The following is a 19,931-nucleotide window of genomic DNA, read 5'->3' on the forward strand; positions in this document are numbered from 1 at the left end:
ATTACAGGTTTCCTTGATGATGACGGGACTGGGCTGCAATATATTTTTGCCAAAACTGATTTTTGTGAATGTGATTTATGACATCAAATCACTTCCAGTTGTACATGCATCCTGGTCTCATCTGTCCTTTGTTTCTTGACCCCAATGACCCAATAAAGGCCATAACTCCAGGGAATGGGAAGTCACTTGTTCACTAACAGTTAACTCATTCACTCTATTAACTGCCCATCTACTGGTAGTCCTGTGACAGCTTTGCCTGTGAGACTAACATGTGTTCTTGAACCTCAGTAAAGAAGTGGCCATATGTTTAGGGGCAATAGCTAAATCACTCCAATACTGAACCCGACCAGTCTGAAATATCCCCCTTGGAAGGAAGTCTCATTGCACACCACGAGGGTTTAGAATTGGTCTTGGCTTCAGAGGTCTTGAGCAGTCAACGCATGCCTTCAGCATGAGTCATTTGATTCATTTCTTTAGGAAAAAGAGAATGCCAACTTTCTGGAAGTGGATAGAAAACTAGGAGATTAATGTCAAAAACCAACACCCACACCATTTTCCACTGCACTGCTGCCCCTCCACCAGCCTCTCCCCTTTGTTTTAACTGGAAGCAGGTGATCACAGATATCCAGGCAAGAGACTCTGAGTGTCAAATTCTGCCACTGCCCTTGACTCTTTGGGCCTCAGTCTACCCCACATGGAGGATGGGGAGAAAGGCACTACAAGTTCTGATAAGAAGGCATCAGGTCTCTTCTCTTGCTCCAAGAAAAGACAGCTGACCAGGTCTGGGAAACTCAGGACTGAGGCAGGTGCAGGAATTCAAGGGCACTAGAGGAATAGCAGGCTGGGGCAGGCTTTGGGGCTCTGCCCAGCAGTATCTGGAAGCCATTCCTCTGTTGAAAAATCATTGCAAAGGAGCCTTCCAAATCCTGGTCCTGCCTCTTAAACAACCTGTAAGCAGGCAACCTTCTCTAACCCAAAAGGCCAACTTTCCTGCTCAAACTGCAGGGGGGCCCTGACCAGCAAACATTTGCAGAGGCATTCCCTGGGCGGCTGACAGCATTTCAAGCCACAGCTGACAGGTTACGACTGCTCCTTGTAGCTCAGGGGTCATGGGCAGCTGGCATTTGAAGCTCCTTCTGCGAACGAGAGACAGAGGCGAGCGGGCAGGTTGCTGCTGGAGTTTGATGTGCAACGTGCCACTTGCCCAACAGCCCTGATCACTCACTGACCTTTCATGGCTCGTCTCTAATCGCAGGCTCCAGGATCAGACAGTTCACTCCAGAGCTGGAGGGAATAACTGAACAGCACAAACTGATCTTCACAAAGACAGAATCATTGCAAAGAGCCTCTCTCTGCCGGGGCTCCAGGCTGGGTGTTTAGCTAAGCAACTTGGCCCAGGCTGGGGATGGCTTATTTCTCTCACTCACTAAGCTCTCGGCAACCCCTTCATTCGAATCCCGGAAGGGCTGCACAGACTGGAACCTCACCATTCCTTCCCCGCTGGGGTCCTCAGTGGCTCTTCTCTCTTATCCTTGATACCGAGCACCCACTGTGTGTCCTGTGCCTGGTGAAGGTAGACAGGCATTGTTTCTACCTCTAGAACCACACACGCTCTTAAGCCTGCCACTTAAGGCAGACATGGGCAAGAAGGCACTTACAGTAGCAAGCGTCCTGCAAGCCTGGCATTGCCTGACCACCTGCTCACTTTCCAAGCTTTGGCTGAAAGTCTCCTCTTGGACTGTCCTCACATCCGCCCTCTCCTCCTCATTCCCTGTGCCTCTCCCCTCACTGTCACAGCCACCAATAGGGCATCCTCTTAGCTCTTCAAACTCATCGTCCTGCCTTAGAGCCTTGGCCTATGCTATTTCCTCTATCTAGAACATTCTACCAATGCCCCCTCTCAGAGTTTAAAGGACACCTCCTCAGAAAGGCCTTCTCAGCAGGCAACCTTCTCTAACACAAAAAGCCAGCTTTCCTGCTCAAACTGCAGGGGGGGCCCTGACCAGCAAACATTTGCAGAGACATTCCCTGGGCAGCTGACAGCATCTCAAGCCACATCTGACAGGTTACGACTGCTCCTTGTAGCTCGGGGGTCAGGGGGAGCTGGCATTTGAAGCTATAAGCACTCTGTCTCTCTTTCAGAGCACCACATGTATTTCCTGGGTACCAGTTACCAAAATTTGAAGTTACCTATTGATTTGTGTGGTCAGTTATTTCTGTCTGTCTCCCCTACCAGAGTGTAACCTCCAAGTGAGCAGGGATGGCGTCGGTCTGGCTCCCCACTGCCCTTCCATGCTCTGCACAGTGCCTAGAAACAATGACAAGTGTCCAAGAGATAGTTGCTGGACAAACGAATGAAGGATCTGTCTAGAGTAGGTGATTACGGAGACAGACCCTGGAGGGCTTTGCTGTTGACGGCGAAGGGTCTCAGCTTAGTTGCGACCGCAAGAGGAGAGCTATCCATACATTTTAAGTGGGGGAGACGTACAAACAGACTTTTATTGCAGAATTACCCTCACCTCTTACGTCATGTGGAAATGGATTTGGGGGGCCGGGGAAAGGCAGACTGGAGGTAAGGAGTCCCAATAGGAGGTGTCTATAGAAACCAAAGTCCTCACTACTCAAAGTGTGGTCCGTGGACCAGCAGCGTGGACGTCACCTGGGAACTTGTCAGAAATGCAGAATCTCAGGCACCACATCAGACCTGCTCTGTCATAATCTGCATTTTAACAGAATCTCCAGGCAATTGTTCACATACCTAGAAGCTGGGCTTTAGGTGAAAGACAATGATGGCCTGATCTGCCTTCGGGGAGTGGGGGGCGGATCTGAGTCATCAATGCTATTATAAATGCACTAGTCCAGACGGCGCAGGGTGTTAGAAGCAAGCCTGTGGTTCCTTTGGGGTCAGGGAGAGACGCGAAGCGGGGATGGTAGGCGCACTCAGCCAAGCTGGGCTGAGCTACTGAGCCAGGACGTTGCGGCTGTGACCCTGGACAGAGAAGCTGTAATTCGCATGGCAGGTCTGACGTTGGAGAGGTGTGGCTTACTGACTCTGGCCGTGAAGAAGAGCCAACTTTCTAATTTCCACTCTATCATAAGTTTCCCCAGCACCTGGCACAGAGCCTGGTGCATAAGAAGGGCTCTAGTGATACCTGTTGAAAGAACAAAGGAACTACCAAGCAGTAATTATGATACTGATATCCTAAAGCAGCTTACACGGGTCTGGGTGCAAGCTAGATGAACCTTCTGGCTTCCCGTTTTGTTACATATATTCCCTTTGGTTAGAAAACTGTGAAAATCCGAGAGAATAAACATCTACTTTCAGTGAATAAAAGTACATGACTCACTCTTTTGGTGAATAATAATACATGATTATCATTATTACTTGTAATAATCCTGATGAGCTTCTGAGGACAGCAGGCAGTGAGGGACCCCCAGGCCTATGCAGTCTCCATGCTGTAAAGGTCAGGATGGTGAGGGGATCGCAGAGAACAGAAGCTATGTGTGCAGTGGGGGAGGGACAGAGGTGGGACCGGCGTAAAGGCCCAAGCCCAAGGACCACAAGGCAACAAGTGACAGGGAGTCACCAGTTACAACTCTTATCAGCCCCAGACTCCCTTCTGCAAATGATCCCTACAGAGAAAACAAGAAGAGAGATAAAAGCAGTGCAGCTCTGGCTGGAGGGGGTGGGAGAGTCAGAGCCCCACTCCTTGCCCCCCACCCTGTCTCAGACACGCACGCACAACTCTTCACGCCTAGCACTAAGGGTGTGGGAGCGCGTGCTGATTTATATTTGTTGAATGAGAGAATAAGCAAACCCCTGTCGATTCTGTGGTTTCTTTCGTTCATTTTCCCACCGAAATGTACCCATTCCCAAACACAAATGGACAACCTTAGCCCAAGGACACTGCCTGGAGTTCCAAGAACAAATGGTCACCTCCTTCCTCCACCCTGGTGATCCCTGCTTCCCTGCCTGCAATTCCTTTTATTAGAGCCTAGATGAAATGCTCCTCCTCTGTGAAACTTCTCCTCCTTGCTCCAGTAAGAATAAAGAGACCCACTTTATGCCTAGTCCCTTTTTCTATGAAACCATTTTCTCTTCACTGGTTTGAGTTAAAATGACCTGTCACCATACTAGCAACCCTGCCCCCCCACCGCATTAGACTGTAAGCCCTGAAGTCCCCAGAGAAAGGAACAGCAGCCCCTCTAGCCCCAGGACCTGGTGTCGTGCTGGATACATTCTAGATACACAATAAATGCAGCTTAAACGTGTGCCGACATCATACACCTCCCTATCACCACGCTGTCTGTAAGGCAGGCATCCGGGGCCTCCCTCACATCTTTGCTCCCCATCAGCTGAGCTTTGGAACAGCTTACTTCCTCACCTCCTCCAGGAAGCTGGCCTAGATTCACTTCAGGATCACACACCACTCTCAGAATCACCCTTCCCCTAAGCCCTTGATCACTCCAGTTACATAGGAGAGAACGCTTTTATCTTGTCTCTTAGGCCAAAGAGTCTGTTCATGTGGCAGCTTCTCAAGGCCAAGCCCCAAAGTCCACCGAGATTCACAGGCCCCAGTTTTGGCCCAGAGAGCCTTGTCAGAACAAACAGACACAGAGTACTTTTTGATGACAAAAAAGAGAACGAAGAAGACCGACCTTGGACGTATAGGTGTGGCCGTCGGAGCCGCAGACCATGGCTGACTGTGCCGTGGGACAGGGCTTGCACTTGACCAAATTCGAAGGTCCAACCCAGTGTCTGTGGGCTACATTCCCCTTCTTTTGCCTGAGGATGAAAAAAAGAGGGCATAAAGTAACTGAAGCTCTGGTCTCCATGGTCTTTCCTCCAGGTTACCTGGATACAGGCCAAATAAATAAAGGCTGGTCAAATAGCCAGGCACATCCTGAAGGCCCCCGGCCAGCACCCCCATTTGTTCCAACCTGCTCACAGGGGGCAGGAGACAGTTCCAAAAGCCTAGGTTCAACCCACCAGATGGATGGAGGAAAGCAATGTGGCCATTAAAAATGCTGTAAACACATGACTTATTGACATGAAGAGACATTCACAACACACTAAAAAGACAATGAGAGAATGACTCCGTCAGCTTCCCCAGCGCCCCATCTGGGGTGTGGCAGATCGCAGGTGCCCCCAAACAGCACCCAGAGCCTCAGACGCCTCCGGGGCCGACCAGCAGCCTCCGAGTGGGAGGGTGCAGAGACAACTCAGAGAACAGTCTAGATAGAAATGCATCTCCAAACACAACCAAATGACTTTATCACAGCTGTGGAAAACCATCTCGGGATACGTTTTAAAGCAATTTCAGTCCGGCTTTCAATTTGCCATTCAATAGCGCGGTTCTGAGGTGATGTCACTTTCAACTGCTAAAATCATCATAATTCTGCTCTTTCATTCCAGCTCCAGTCTCCCCCTATCCTGACCTTTGTCATAATGATAAATGGTGCTATTAGGATGGCTTATGTCGACGGAAGGAACCCCATCACCATATCATAAACCACCGAAATAAAGGCCTGCAGTTACGGCCTCCCTTTCTCTCTTAGTTGAGGCTGCTTTTCCAGCAAACCACTGGGAGCCACTCTCCCAGCTGAGGGGCGAGTTCTGGGTGGAGGACAAGTGAGTGTGAGCTGCCCATCAATCAGGCGGGCACTGTGCCCTTGAAGTGCTTTGCTCTGGCAGTCCTGTGAGGTGCTTATTCGGGCGCTAGAGTCAGAAAACACAGGTTCAAAAGTCAGCTCTGCCTCTTACAGTGTGATTGCAGCAGGATATTTCATGCTGTAAATCTCAGTTTCCTTATCTGTAAAATGGGCGTTGGGGGTGGGGCTGGGAATAGTATCTCCTTCAAGGGGATGGTATGAGGTTTGAAATGAGCTGATGTATGTAAACGACTCAGTATAATGCCTGGAAAATAGGAAGCAACAAAATTGGTGTCTGCTGTTATCATTATTATTTGCCCCAATAGATGGAGGTATAGGGAATGAAAGTACTGTTGCCATAGAAATATGACTTAATTTTAAAGCCCTAGGTTTGGAACGGTGCTGAACTCCCCACAACTCATGGGCCCCAAGGAGGACATCTTTTCTGCCAGGTGTGGAATGGATCTCCAGCTCCTCGGGAATTGGGGTTTGGCATCTGACATAACCTATCCTCTTCCAAATGAAGGAAAGTGAGAAAGAAACGGCACCCACCAACTTGGTTCTTATCCTACTTCAAACCTGCCCCAGCGATTTGGGGGAGGCAGTGAGAGGAGGAAGGTCTGTTTGGGGAACTGCCTTGGAGGCTGACATCGAGAGGAGGACCACGTACCCACAGCACAACACTTGGAGCCATCAGGGATCCCAGACTGGACGGGTTGTAGGGCTGAGCCTGTCGGACCAATGAACTGGTAGAGGAAGTCCTACGAGGGCACTTGGAGATGGCCTGGTCCAGGTGACTCATTTTCCTAACAGAAGCAACTAAAGCCAAGCTGGGGAAGAGCCTTGCCCACAGTGATGGAGACAACGGGTGTCTAGGTGCGTGGTAACATTCACATAGCTGTAGTGTGTCCAGGGATGACTCTTCTTCAACCCATCTCAGTCCCACCTAGATGAGCAGCCTGAAAATTTGCTGGGGCACCTGCATGTTTGTCACTGGGGCTCCTGTCTCCAACGCCTCCCCGCTTCCAGAGCAGCTACCCACCTTGTCCCTGCCTCTCTGTCTGGAATAAAAACACCTACTGTTTGCATTTCTAAATCACATGGACATGAGGTCTCCTATTATCCTTAACCAAACACACTTTCTTCTTTCAAGGTGTGTCCTGGACTCCTGAAAAGGGGATCGTAGGGGATGGGACGCCACGCAGCGGACAAGCCGGCTGCCGGCACAGGGTTAATCTCAGAGGACGTGATTCCTTCAGAAGAACACCACACATTTATCATCATTCGCAGAGCAGACTGTCTGATGCTGATAATGAATCAGCAAATACAGGCAGCAGTTCTGGTGTCTGGCAGCCCTTCTCCTGGGTCAGTCCCCAGCGTGCGTTGCCACAACTGAAGCAATTCTTGTTTTGAGTTCCCAGAAAGCGGCAATAAAGTCCAAACAGTGGGCTGCTTTGCTGGAGCAGACATAACCGTGTGCAGTGATGCCCCAGAGGAAGGAAGCCTGAAGGGGCTCAGCCAAAGGCAGACAAGGGAGAAGTGAACACTGAGCCACTGGCTTTGAGGAAAAGATAGAACGACCTATTAATCACCAGCTAGTGGCGGGTTATCCCTGTCTCTGGACCTGAACGTCACTATCAAGCGCGTTAAGGGGAGGCAAAGAGGTGAAGCTGGCCAGTGCTTCCTAGTGGGCCTGATGCATCGAGGATGCTCGATATATCCTTATTGGGTGAGTGGGTGGTACCCTGCGTGCTGACCACTGCAGCGGTTACTAGCAGTTAATCACAAAATCACAGACTATCTGAGCCAGAAAATACCTTAAAATGAATCTAGTCTAAGAACTTTATTTTATAAATGAGGAATTGGACACACATAGCAGAAGTGAACTGCCCAGTGTCACAAAGAAATATGGCCAAGTTCCTCCATATACATCTGTCAGGTTGAAGTCATCCTGAAAATGACTGCATTGCTCTAGGACCATTTTAATTCCCCTATTTTGGCATCTATATTTTCACCATCAGGGCTCAGTTTTATAAATAAAATCCCCGTGAAGCACTGTCCTTGACTCTGCACCTGCAGTGGAGAAAGCTCTCTCTCATACCTGATGCCAGGTGGTCACGGATTATGCCCAGGAGGAACCACGTCTGACTTCTCCTGGGATGCCTTGGGGACTAGAGGTACAAAGGCCAAGCCATTCTGAGTTTTCCCATTTCTAATGAGACAAACATACTTATTATATCCAGGCAAACCCAGGTGTTCCTTACCCGACTAGGACCCTAGCGGAGACGGCACCCAAACCTATAGTCTCTGTCCAGAGGCCAAATTACACAAAGTAATGTACAAGTAAGTATATGTGAGCCCAAGGAGGCATAACTTCCCTGGTTATTGTGTGTGTATTTCAATCCCCACAATTCAGAGCAAACCATAAAAAATAACCAACCCAGTCAAGGCAAGGGACTAAGCTTTCTGGCTCTAAGATATTTCACTTCTTGAGTCAATGAAGAGTGAAATCCGATGAAGGTGTCTTGATGGGATTGCTATTCCCAATGTCAGAGACATTCATCAACTGGGGCGACACAAGCAATTTAGTCCAGGAGGCAGGTCCTGCCAGCCTTCCCTTTGGCCACAGAGCCCTAACTCCATCCCAGCCTGGCTGCTGCTGGGGGCAGCCACGCCTCCTACCCTACACACAGCGCGGCACAGAACATCCCAACCGACAAGAGGGAGAGAAGAAAGACAATCGGAAGATCACCGGCATTGCTTACTCTCTTTCGCTGAGTTCCTTATTCTTGATCCTTTTTTTTTAAGTTTACCAAAATTCCCAGCATGTATGTTTTTGAAGCAGAGTGATGATTCTTAAGTCCAAATCTGGTGACGCGACTCCCATGCTTTAATTCTCCATCTTCTCCCCACCTCCTAGGGCATCGTCTGAACTCCTAGTTTTGCTGTTAAACTGACTGAGCCTGTCTTCACTCGGTCACTGTCTGTCTGCTTCCCTCTCCAACCTCCCCGCCATACACACATCCATGTATACACACACATACCTATGCATGCACATACACACATACCCCATGTACACACACCCCCATGCACACTCACACCTATGCACGTGCATACACACATACATCATGCACACACACACACCCCATGCACACACACTGACCACCAATGCCAAATATTTTTTCTCCAGCCACCCTTTGCTACTTCCCAGAGGCCACCAAAGGGCTCTGTACCCTGTGCCATCGTGTGAGCTTTTCCCAGATCTGAAACACCTTCATTCACCCACATTTCTCCCCTCCAACCCTCTCTGCCTCATAAGGCCTCCTTCAAGGCCCAGTTCAAAAATCCCCTCCCCCAGGAAGTCTCCGGGGGCCCTTCCACAGGCAGGCAGGCAGCATTCTCAGCCCAGCATGGCCCTGTGATCACTTCTGCTCAGTCTCCCCCACTGGTCACCAAGCAAGCACCTTGATTGACTGGACCAAATGTTAAGACGCTACTATGATTCAGATAGGACCTGGCATACACCCAAGCTAAAAGCCTTGGAGCCCATCCTGGACACCTCCCTTCCCTGCCCTCACCACTTCTCCCCATCACTCAGGTCCTACTGATTCTACCTCCAGCCAGCCATAGCAGCCCCTTACATGTGCCACGCAAACTCAAGTCTGTATTGACTTGGTAAACGCTTTCTACCTACGGAGCAAATATCTGCCCCTTGTCTAAGCTGCAAATCGACTGCTTTCCATGAAGTTTCTCCTCCCCCTGGGAGCCCTACCCCAAGCAGAATTAACCATGACATTATTTGTCCCAACACACACCTTGTTCAGACCCAACTGTGACAGTCACCACAGCACTAAGCAGTTCATTTTGTTTCTGTCTTCCTCAATAGACTGTACACTCCTCAAGGGCAGTGACTGTGTCTTAATCAAATTTGTGCTCCTGGTGCTTGGAAACATGGTTGACCCTTGACACATGGGTGTGCTCAGTGAAATAAGTGAATTTATTAATTTGGACTTTTAGAACTTTCTCCTTTTATTTCTGGAAATTATTAGCACTAACCAGAAGACAAAAATCGCATGTTGTTTAAGCAGTAAGAATTTGACCGACTAAGAAATCCTAATTCAGACTTGCAAAAAACAATTAGCAAAAATGTCTGAAGACAGCAGAAAAGTGGGTAGGGAGGACTCTCCTGTGCTTCTGAGGGCTGAGGGACCCCCATCCTCTTGAAGGGAGATTGTCTCCAAAGCTGGGGGAGGACCTCCGAGACAGAGCTTCCAAATTCCCAACTGAGAGTAATTTTCAAACCCGGGAACGAGAAATGAGAATTCTCAAGAACTCTGGAGAATTGCTAAAATAATAAGTTTTTCTGTCTTCTTCTCAATACTATATTTATGTGTTTTTTTAAAACAAATAGGAAATATTAAGTTTAGTAGTATTTATAAAGAAATGTAGCTTAAAGTGAAAATTCAAATACTAGAAATTGCCAGCAAACATGATTGGGTGGTATTCAAGTAATGTGTTATTTGGATCTTCTAGCAAGTTAACAGCACTGCACAGAATCACATGTTGATACTTGTTCTAAAACTACTTTTTGGAACACCACTCAGAGGATTTCTATAAGGTACACTATGCAAATACATTTATTACTATTCATTTTGTTTACAAGAGCAACTCACCACTGGCAGCACAGTGGATGACGACCACATTCTTATAAGACGGCAATAGCTGCAGGCAAGACAGACCAGATCATGACTGCCCTTTCCTGTCCTAGTTCCTGGAAAAGTCAACCTTAACCTACAAGTCCACACGTCAGCATGTCCTGCTCTTGCTTCCCACTGGACCCTGCCACTCTTCACTCAGAGATCCCTACCCTCACCAATCAAGGCAAGTCCCAAGTCCTGCCACTTCCCCAGATGACAAGCAAGGGAGTCTTTGATGACAGGAGTTGTGACCCAGTATTTCACATGACCATGGGCAGAGTAGGGCCATAATCAGGGCCCACAGTAAAAGTGTCAGAACAAAGACTTCTAGAGAACTTTTTACCAGCAATCAATATACATGCAGGTGTAAATTTCCTGATATCAATCCCACAGGATGAAATTCAACAAAGTGTATCAAAATATTTGAATGATGCAGTGGGGTAGGGGCTGCAGCTGTATAGAACTGCTGACATTTTTTTCAAAAAAATTTTTTTAAATTATTTATTTATTTATTTTTGGCTGCTTTGGGTCTTCGTTGCGTTGCCCGGGCTTCTCATTGCGGTGGCTTCTCTTGTTGTGGAGCACAGGCCCCAGGCACACAGGCTTCAGTAGTTGTGGCTTGTGGGCTCAGTAGCTGTGGCGCATGGGCTTAGTTGCTACGCCGCATGTGGGATCTTCCCGGCCCAGGGCTCGAACCCATGTCCCCTGCCTTGGCAGGCGGATTCTTAACCACTGCGCCACCAGGGAAGTCCTTTCTTCAGTTATTGAAGAATGCCCCTTCATTTTATTTAATACACTGTGCATTCTAACGTGCTTGCATAACTTTTGACAGAACTGTTTTACTCTGCATATGAACAGCTGGTAAAAGAGAAAAGCAATTCCAGGTCACAAACAGTAGCAGCAGCACTCCAGTTCTTTTCTGTGACTGCTCCACTCCAGTCTAAACGCCCTGAACACATCTCCCTGACTCCTCGCCAACAACACCACCCTGGCAGTAGATGCTGCCATTATTCCATTTAATGGAAGGAAAAAACAGAGGCCTACATAACCAGTCCCAGGCCCTTCTTCTCTGTCCTGTCTTTGTTCTTTCATCAAATCTCTACGGCAGACCTGTCAGCTCAGAGGCCTGGAGAACCCACCCAGGAACCAACCCTTTCCATTAATCACAGTCCCTGTTTGCTGGCAGCCAGCATTACTGCATTTTACCTTCATGTTAATGTCAAACTGCCCATTGAAAACCAAGATTGAATTTGTTTGCAAAATCAGAACTAATTGCTTCTGAAACAAGGATGGAAGATACCCAGAGAGTTGATATGGTGGCTATTTTGAACCAGAGACAAAATAATGAATGTTAATTGGAACGAAAACATGTTAACCACTGAAATAATCTGTCCTGTAAAATGAGGCTATAATTCCTCCATTGTTAGGATTATTTGAGTCATTATACCAAGTCATAAAATTACACAGGAGGAGCATAATGGCCTGTGTCATTTACAATAGCTGTTTTGTGAGAGAGAAAGGCTCCCACATGAGACATGCTCCATCCTGGTGCCCGTGGGCTCAGGAGTCTCCTTCCTTTTCCAGATGAAGAAGGTCCCAGACACAAGATCCTGTCCAAACAGAGTCCAAGTTTCCTAATAAACAGATGTCTATTAGAGAACTGTGGAAAGAACGCCCAGCCTCCGTGGAGTAACTATTGTTACTATGTTGTGCATCTCGGAGTGTTCTAAGGGCTACTGGGCACTCACATGGTATAAGCACATGCTGTTTACAGAAGCTTGAAATTTAAAAGGGCAAATGTATAATAATGATAATAGCAGCTACACAGCAGCTGCTGATACTACTGTTATTACTACCAGCAACAATAAGGACCATGTTCTGAGCTCTCACAATATTCCAGGCCCTTTACATGAACTGTCACATTCACTCCTCCCAGCAGCTCCAAGAAAGAGGGAAGTGATAGTGCAACATGGGAAGTGTCGGGAGTGAGTATGAGTCGAGGAGACTTCGTGAGCAAAGCAGACTTATGGGAGGACCCAGACTCACAAGGTGGGCCCTGGTCATCAGGGTTCAGCATCTCCTGATCCACTGATTCAAGCTGGCATGTCACTCACAGGGAAGCCAGCACCCTTATGTGTCTTCACTCCATCTGGCTTGGTCCAGGTAAGGAGGCTGAGGGTTTGACATACGCCAGGTCGAGGCTCAGATCCATCAGAAGAGATAAGCAGGTGCCAGAATTCGCAGAGAGCCATCAGTCCCCAGGCATGCTTCCAAACCACCACCAAGCCAGCTTTCTAAAGCACCTTCAAACCCATAGGAAAAGGACGTATTTTTTAAGTTTTTAGAGCAGAACCAGGGCCACCAAAAAGATATGTGCCTGGTATGGATGCAATTCCAAAAGCAGGAACGTCTCTCTGGGTGTATGTGAACGGCAACCTCTGGGCAGCAGTTCATTTCAACTTGAGCCTCCATGACCTGCCTTTCACCTGAGCTGTGTAATGGCCCAGGCAGGTGAAAAGCATCTAATCTTCATAGATGACAAGATTCAATAGCCAGAGGAGAGTTTCCAACAGCACTGTACGTGCATGTGTAAAAGAGCTGAAAATGTTTAAGAGGGAACACACCACAGGGAACACACCCTTAGCCAGGTAGGACTGAGGGCGTGAGAAAGGGAACCTCCACTTTGTTACTCTATATGTCTATTATGTGACTCTCTTACAACCATGTATTGCTGGTTTAATCTGTTCAAAATCTAAAAAAGGAAAGCATTTTCAGAATTTTTAAAGAAATGCATATTGTCAAGCCTACCCCTGTCTGCCAACCCTCCATTTCTCCAGTAGTGTTTTAAAAAGTCAAGGTGATTGAAACAGAAGAAAGATCTCCCAGGTGCAGGAAGGAGGGCTGAAAAAAGGGAGTTTATCTATGTAAAAGCCTCCTGACCAGTCCTCAAAGGCTTCAGTGAAGAACAAGGGGTCAGATCTATCTGAACTAAGTCTCCACACTATTGCATTTTGAGGGCCTGTTTAAGCAAAGCCGTCAAAACTGAAGGTATAAGTATTCCAAAGGTGGTTAGGATCCTAGAGACAGTCTACTTTTTCAGTAAACATTTATTATATACCTACTATGGGCCAGAAATTGGGCAAAGAATTCAAAGATAATGCTAGATTTGTGTTAAATGTACTTCCTCTAACACACATCACATGTAACAATTATTAATTAGCATAATGATATTTAATTACTCTGGATGGCTGAATTTATTTGGGGTAGGTGTTACTTTAACTGTTTTTATTCTTACATCCTGAAACGGTAAAGATTCTCTGAGAATGCTAACTTATCCAAGAAAACTTCCACGTGGCAAATTTCTACGTGCTATTAATTTCAGGACCCCCCATCACCACCCTCTAGCCATTCTACATTTAAGAGCGTCAGAAGCAATTTGTGTGACCAATGGGCAAAAGACAAGAAGGAAAGGAACCTGCCGAATTACAAACCCAGATCTCTGGTGTTCCTCACATTTCTGGACATTACTTGAATCAAGGTTTCCTTATACCTGAAACCAAATAGATATGTCCAGGGATCCTAATCAAACCTAGCTCTCACCTAAACTCACAATGCCCTCAGCGTGCCCACATCAAATCATGAAGATTAGCAGGCTGATGTGATTATGTAAATTCCACTAAGTGGCCTGAGACTCTGTGTCTGCAGTCACCTTCCATTGAGGCAACGACAGAGCACGGCCACTGGCACCAAGGGGCTCTATGAGGCAGCAAAGGTGGGGTTTTAACTCAAAGTTCAGCTTGCTGAAGAGCTCGGCCACTGGGGCCTGCAGGCAAAACCCACACACGTACACATACACTTACAGGTCCCAGCTAAAATTCTGCTTTGTTAATGCAAAGTGCCAAGCCAGCAGTGTAAGAGCAGCTATTAGGGAAATGTAAGTGAACGGCTGGGCTTTCTTTATTCCCTTAGGATAATGGATAGCGGAGTACTGTTGTAAAATTCCATTTCTTCCTAAAAGGGGGCAGGAGAGGAACTGTTACAATTACCCACTGGCCTTTGGCATTCCCATTTGATTTCTTGTTTGCTGATTGTCTTTGTTTGCTGGCCCAAGAAAGCAAGGTCCCTTTCTAGCCCTGAGACCTTAGAGGAAATCTTTAGCAATGGATACGCTCATCGGAAAAAAATCAAATGAAAGCCCAGGGTCAAGAATTTCCTTTGCCTCCCTCTCTGAGTGTTCATAATCTTGCCTCTTCTCGGGAGGGGCCAGAAGTACTGAGGGTTTTGCTACCACGACTTCCAGCTCAGGCCTCTCTCCTCTCACTTCCTTTAGGACACTAAGGCCCTTTCCCTTCCCTGAACCAGGGCCTTTGCAAAGGCTGTTCCCCAGCTCCAAGAACACTTCTCCCTACTCTGTACCTTCTCCCCAGCTGGCACTGTTGGTGGGAATGTAAATTGATACAGCCACTATGGAGAATATTATGGAGGTTCCTTAAAAAACTAAAAGTAGAACTACCATATGACCCAGCAATCCCACTACTGGGCTTATATCCTGAGAAAACCATAATTCAAAAAGAGTCATGTACCCCAATGTTCATTGCAGCTCTATTTACAATAGCCAGGACATGGAAGCAACCTAAATGTCCATCGACAGATGAATGGATAAAGAAGATGTGGCACATATATACAATGGAATATTACTCAGCCATAAAAAGAAACGAAATGGAGTTATCTGTAGTGAGGTGGATGGACCTAGAGTCTGTCATACAGAGTGAAGTAAGACAGAAAGAGAAAAACAAATACCATATGCTAATGCATATATATGGAATCTAAAAAAAAAAAAAAAAGGTTCTGATGAACCTAGTTGCAGGGCAGGAATAAAGAGGTAGACATAGGAAATGGACTTGAGGACATGGGGTGGGAGGGCAAAGCTGGGGAGAAGTGAGAGTAGCATCGACATATATACACTACTGAATGTAAAAGTTGGCTGGTGGGAAGCAGCAGCATAGCACAGGGAGATTGGCTCGGTGCTTGGCGATGACCTAGAGGGAGGATAGGAAGGAGGCTCAAGAGGGAGGGGCTATGGGGACATGTGTATCCATATGGCTGATTCGCTTTGCTGTGCAACAGAAACTAACACAGTATTGTGAAGCAATTATACTCCAATAAAGATTAAAAAAAAAAGAAGAACACTTCTCCCTACTCTGTACCTTCTCCCCAGCTGGCACCTTTCACCTTTCACCCCTTCAACCACCCTAAAGTGACTCTCTCTTACGGCACTCTGCTCTTATCCTACTTAACACATAGCACAATTTATATGATACTTTCTTTATACCCGTCTTTTCCAACAGACTTTAATCTCCACAAGGGTAGACTGTGTCCATTCATCACAGAATTCCAAACACACAGCAGTGTCTGGCAAGTGGAAAGCACCATAAATACTTGTTTAAGAAATGATCGCAGACTCCAACTTCGTGGAATCTGAATTAATGACCTTTAACCCACCATCACCAGTGCGTCAGAGCCCCTTTCTGAGAACTAGTCCTGCCAACGTGATGACAGGAGGGACTCAAGCCCGAAAGCCCTTCATCACCATCACCTTCACAGATGGCTTCCCTGGTACCTGCCAAGAGAAGGACACTAGTTCCAGGCTGGAGGGGAGCCCTGACACTTTGCCCTCCACTTGGGAATCCTCAGAGCCATGGAGGTTTGGGCCAGAGCCTCCTTCCTCACGTCAGGTAAGTGGGAAGCAGGACACCCCAGCACCCCAGCTGCAGCAGGACCATAGAAAAGACAGTCTGGAAGAGGGGCCTTTCACAGTAAGACAGCCACGTTCATTTCAGTGCGTACCCATGAACAACATCACTTAAGAGTGCACCCTGGAAAGGTACCAAGGTCCCCAGACTAATTAACTTTCATCTCTCCTGTCCCTCTGTTCACGGAAGGCCTTGCCGGCTGCCCATCCCCTCTGTGAGGAACATTAAAGACAGGATATTAGCTTGAGAACATTCTATTTAAAACAAAAGTACATCTAAAGATAGCCTCGGATGCCCATCTAAATCATCCCAAGTCCATTTTCTGGCCCCAGAACCCTCATGGTCAGTGCCCCAGATAGGCCCTACTCTGGCGCCTGATATCCATAAAGAATGTCTTTCACGGTTCATTGGTTGAATTAATCTGATATAAAATGTCTAAACTGGAAACCTGTGAGTTGGGATCTTGATGAGTTTCAGCAGAGCAGCAAGCCGGCCACAGTAGGTTTATTAATAACAAAGGTGAAGGAAAGAGGTTTAAGAAAATTAAAACAGAAGTAAGTGAAAGGGGGGAAATCAATCTGATCACTTCTGTAAAAGAAGATGATGTGTCCTGAGGCCACACCGGCCTTGCTCCCCTGGACACCACGACACTGCTCTCCCTGGATCCTGGAAAGTGGCCCAGAATGTGCAGGCAACACACACCTTCGCTGAGTTGCAGGGGGGCTTGAGCTTGTCTGTTTCCTTATGTTTAAGGGCAGGTGTGCTAATACGACGATTCACACCTGTGTGCCACCCAGCAAGCCTTGAGCCCTGGTGGAAATCATGCCTCACAATGACCTCTCCAAAACCTGCACACCCTCCTTAACCCCCTCTTTCTAATCCATTTCAATTTGATGCATAAAACATGCCACTCCGTGCATTCCTTAACATGCAAGGGCACCAGGAAGCACAGCAACTGCAACCCAGTGATCTGGGGCAGAACCACAGAGCAGGGTACCTTCTGAGAATTCCACCACAAAACATTCTCCAACTCCTCCAGATAGTACTTGGTTCAAAAAAAGACAAGGATCCAGTGCTTTGGGGTCCATTAGAAACTGAACTGCCCCCTCTGGAAGGAGGCCCTGCTCCAGCAGTACAGCCCGGGAGGCGGAGATGGCAGACTGGCGGAGGGTGCTGGAGAGAATGCTAGCAGGGCAGAGGCTCTGGTCCTAGAGAGCCTCACCCAGAAACTGCCCAGCCAGGCAGAAGGCCACGAGACAGACCAGGAGGCCTCGCCAGGTAACCCTGTCCTCATCCACTCTTGTCTTCCGACAGAACACTGCTTTGGCACCGGAAGTGTGGTTTAAAAAAAAAAAAAAAAATGAAAGGAAACCAAGGCAGGGCAAGATGTGAGTCTGGGACATTTCACTGGCAGTCGTGATTTTAATATATTTTAAATGCATTTATAAAACTTGCCTAGTGAATTTGCCTTCCAATGTAAGATCTGCCTCTCACTCCTCTCCCCTGCTCCAGGGGACTACAAATTCCACACAATTATTCACATCTCCATTATGAATTGTTTTTTACTCTCTGCTGCTTTGGTCCTCAAGCTCGTCTAATCAATACCCTCAGCTTCAGAGAGGAAAATAATGGCAGAGAGTAGGTAACTGGCTTGCTTGAGCTGTGAAATCTTGCTCAGTGAAGGCCTCAGAAGCAGCTGGGTCCTCATGGGCAGAGGCATAGAATCCTTCTGTTCTTTTAAAAAAAAAATTGCTGCAGTTTAAAGTAATTAAATATCTCTATGTCTAAGTGACATGCGGTTTGAATGACTGCTTTTGGAAAAACCACAAAGGGAAAAAAAATGCATCCAGAATTATTGCTTTTGGCACAGAAAGGAAGAAATGGGGTTAATACCCAGGCCCCCACCAATCGCTCTGTAAGGGGCAAGAGTTAGGAGAGACGGTCCCAGGCCTATGTGTCACGGGCATCTAGGATCAGGAACAGATTGGCTGGTGGGCTGGTGCAGCCCTGCAGGCAAAAGCAGCCAGTGAGAGCTCATACCCATAGCTCTGCAGCAGAGGAGGCTGTATGGCATCCCTCCATCCTGGTTCCAAATCTACCCCTTACGGCCCTGTGCAACCAAGGGAATTATTTATGGAACCTCAATAGTCCCATCTGTAAAATGGGGATCATAATACAGACCTACAGACTGCTGTGGGAAATCAGCAAGGATGCTTCTGCTAAGTGAGACTAACATGGTAGGTGGTCAGTGAGTGGCAGCTCTGGAACCAACCACTCTGCCTACGTTTTCCTCAGTGCCCAGTGGTAGGTATTTGCAATACAACAGACCACAGTGGTGGTTTTTCTGTTTAGAAAGGTGACTGACTCAGAAGTTGGCCCAAACTCAAAACTCAGCTGCACTAATTCCACAAATAGCCTAGAAATAGCACCAAGCCCTCATTAGCACCCTACCCAGAGAAGATGGCAAACGAAGATCCCTCGAGGGTAGCACAGAACGCAAGGCAATTCAAAGGCCCCTTGGAGAAAGGGTATGAGCTATACAAGTATAAAATCGTAGCAAGGGATGTGGGCATTATCACATTTTGCTTGGTAATTGGAAACAACGCCTTGAATTGTGAAGCACCAGAAAGCCTAGGACTCACCCACTTTCCACGTGGCCGTGTGTCTCCCAAACTGAGACAGGCGTGTGTGTATAATCAACCTGTTCAAAGCCCTTGTAGCAGGAGGCAGTGCTTTGTTGTAAAACAAAACTGAGATGAAATAACCGTCATCCTTTCAAATATCCTCTGAGAGTTTCGTATTTGAGGCACATTCTGTGATGTAATTCTCTCTGACCTCAGACACTTTGATTCTTTTTTTCAAGTTCACATAAAAAGACTGAGAGCTCTCAAATTGGTCTACTGCACTGCCAGCCTCGACTGGATCTGAATTCTTCACTGGTGCAGAGAATTCGTTGTTATTCCAGATAATTAGGAAGTAGAGATAAAGGGCCATTACGTTAGAGAGGCCTGGCCCATTGGGAAGACCAGCTGTCGGCTTCTTATTTAAAAACAGAGTAGTTCCCACTGCTCCCGGAAGGCTTCCAAGGGCACACTCAGACACCCAAAGTCCCATCCTGACATCCTTTCCTCCCAGTCACAATGCACGTGCAGAATTTGAGAATGTAGCTTATCTGGAAGACTTAAAACAAATGCTTCAATTTTCCATTCTCCAAATGAAAATCAATGGCAACAGAGAGGTAAGATCAATGTTCAGTGCTCTGAAGGGAGAAGCCCTCCCCATCTCTCGCCCACCCAGAACAATAAATCAGAACGAGCCATCCCACGGGCAGCGAATTCCTGAGAGCAGATCCCTCTGCAGGTAGTATGACCTTCTGTCCATTTTTTCCATAAATCACCCCCTACAGGCTATTTTCTTTAAGAAGAGCTAAGAGAATATTTTTAAAACTTAAATCAGAAAGAGTAACACATTGTTGCATTAAAAACTCTTCTTCCCCAAACAAAGCCATTTGCCAATGGGATCTTTGGCATCTAAGACCAGAGTTTGACTGAACTGTTTCCCCAAGGTCCATTTTGTAATATCAAGCATTAAAGAATGCTCAGCCACCCCAATGACCTGCTCCCTGAGACAAACAATGATCTGTTTTCTGTCACCATAGGTTAGCTTATACCCACTAAAATTTCATATAAATGAAACTCATACAATATACATTTTTGTCTTCTTTCACTCAGCATAATTATTATAAGATTCGTCCATGTTATAGCATGTATCAATAGCTTACTCTTTTTTAACTGTTCAGTATTAATCCATTGCAATGAATATACCACAA

At 47.0% G+C, this 19,931-nt stretch overlaps 1 protein-coding gene across 1 annotated transcript in view; it reads right to left on the minus strand.

Moving 5' to 3' along the window:
- SPOCK1 (SPARC (osteonectin), cwcv and kazal like domains proteoglycan 1) overlaps nt 1–19,931 on the minus strand; it is a 545,125-nt gene that overhangs the window by 132,053 nt on the left and 393,141 nt on the right. Inside the window, exon 5 of the mRNA XM_007172191.2 lies at nt 4,660–4,786. Within this exon, the coding sequence (XP_007172253.1) occupies nt 4,660–4,786 (127 nt within the window). The remainder of the gene's footprint in view (nt 1–4,659; nt 4,787–19,931) is intronic.

This window comes from Balaenoptera acutorostrata, chromosome 2 (assembly GCF_949987535.1).
Source record: "Balaenoptera acutorostrata chromosome 2, mBalAcu1.1, whole genome shotgun sequence".
Taxonomy (NCBI): domain Eukaryota; kingdom Metazoa; phylum Chordata; class Mammalia; order Artiodactyla; family Balaenopteridae; genus Balaenoptera; species Balaenoptera acutorostrata.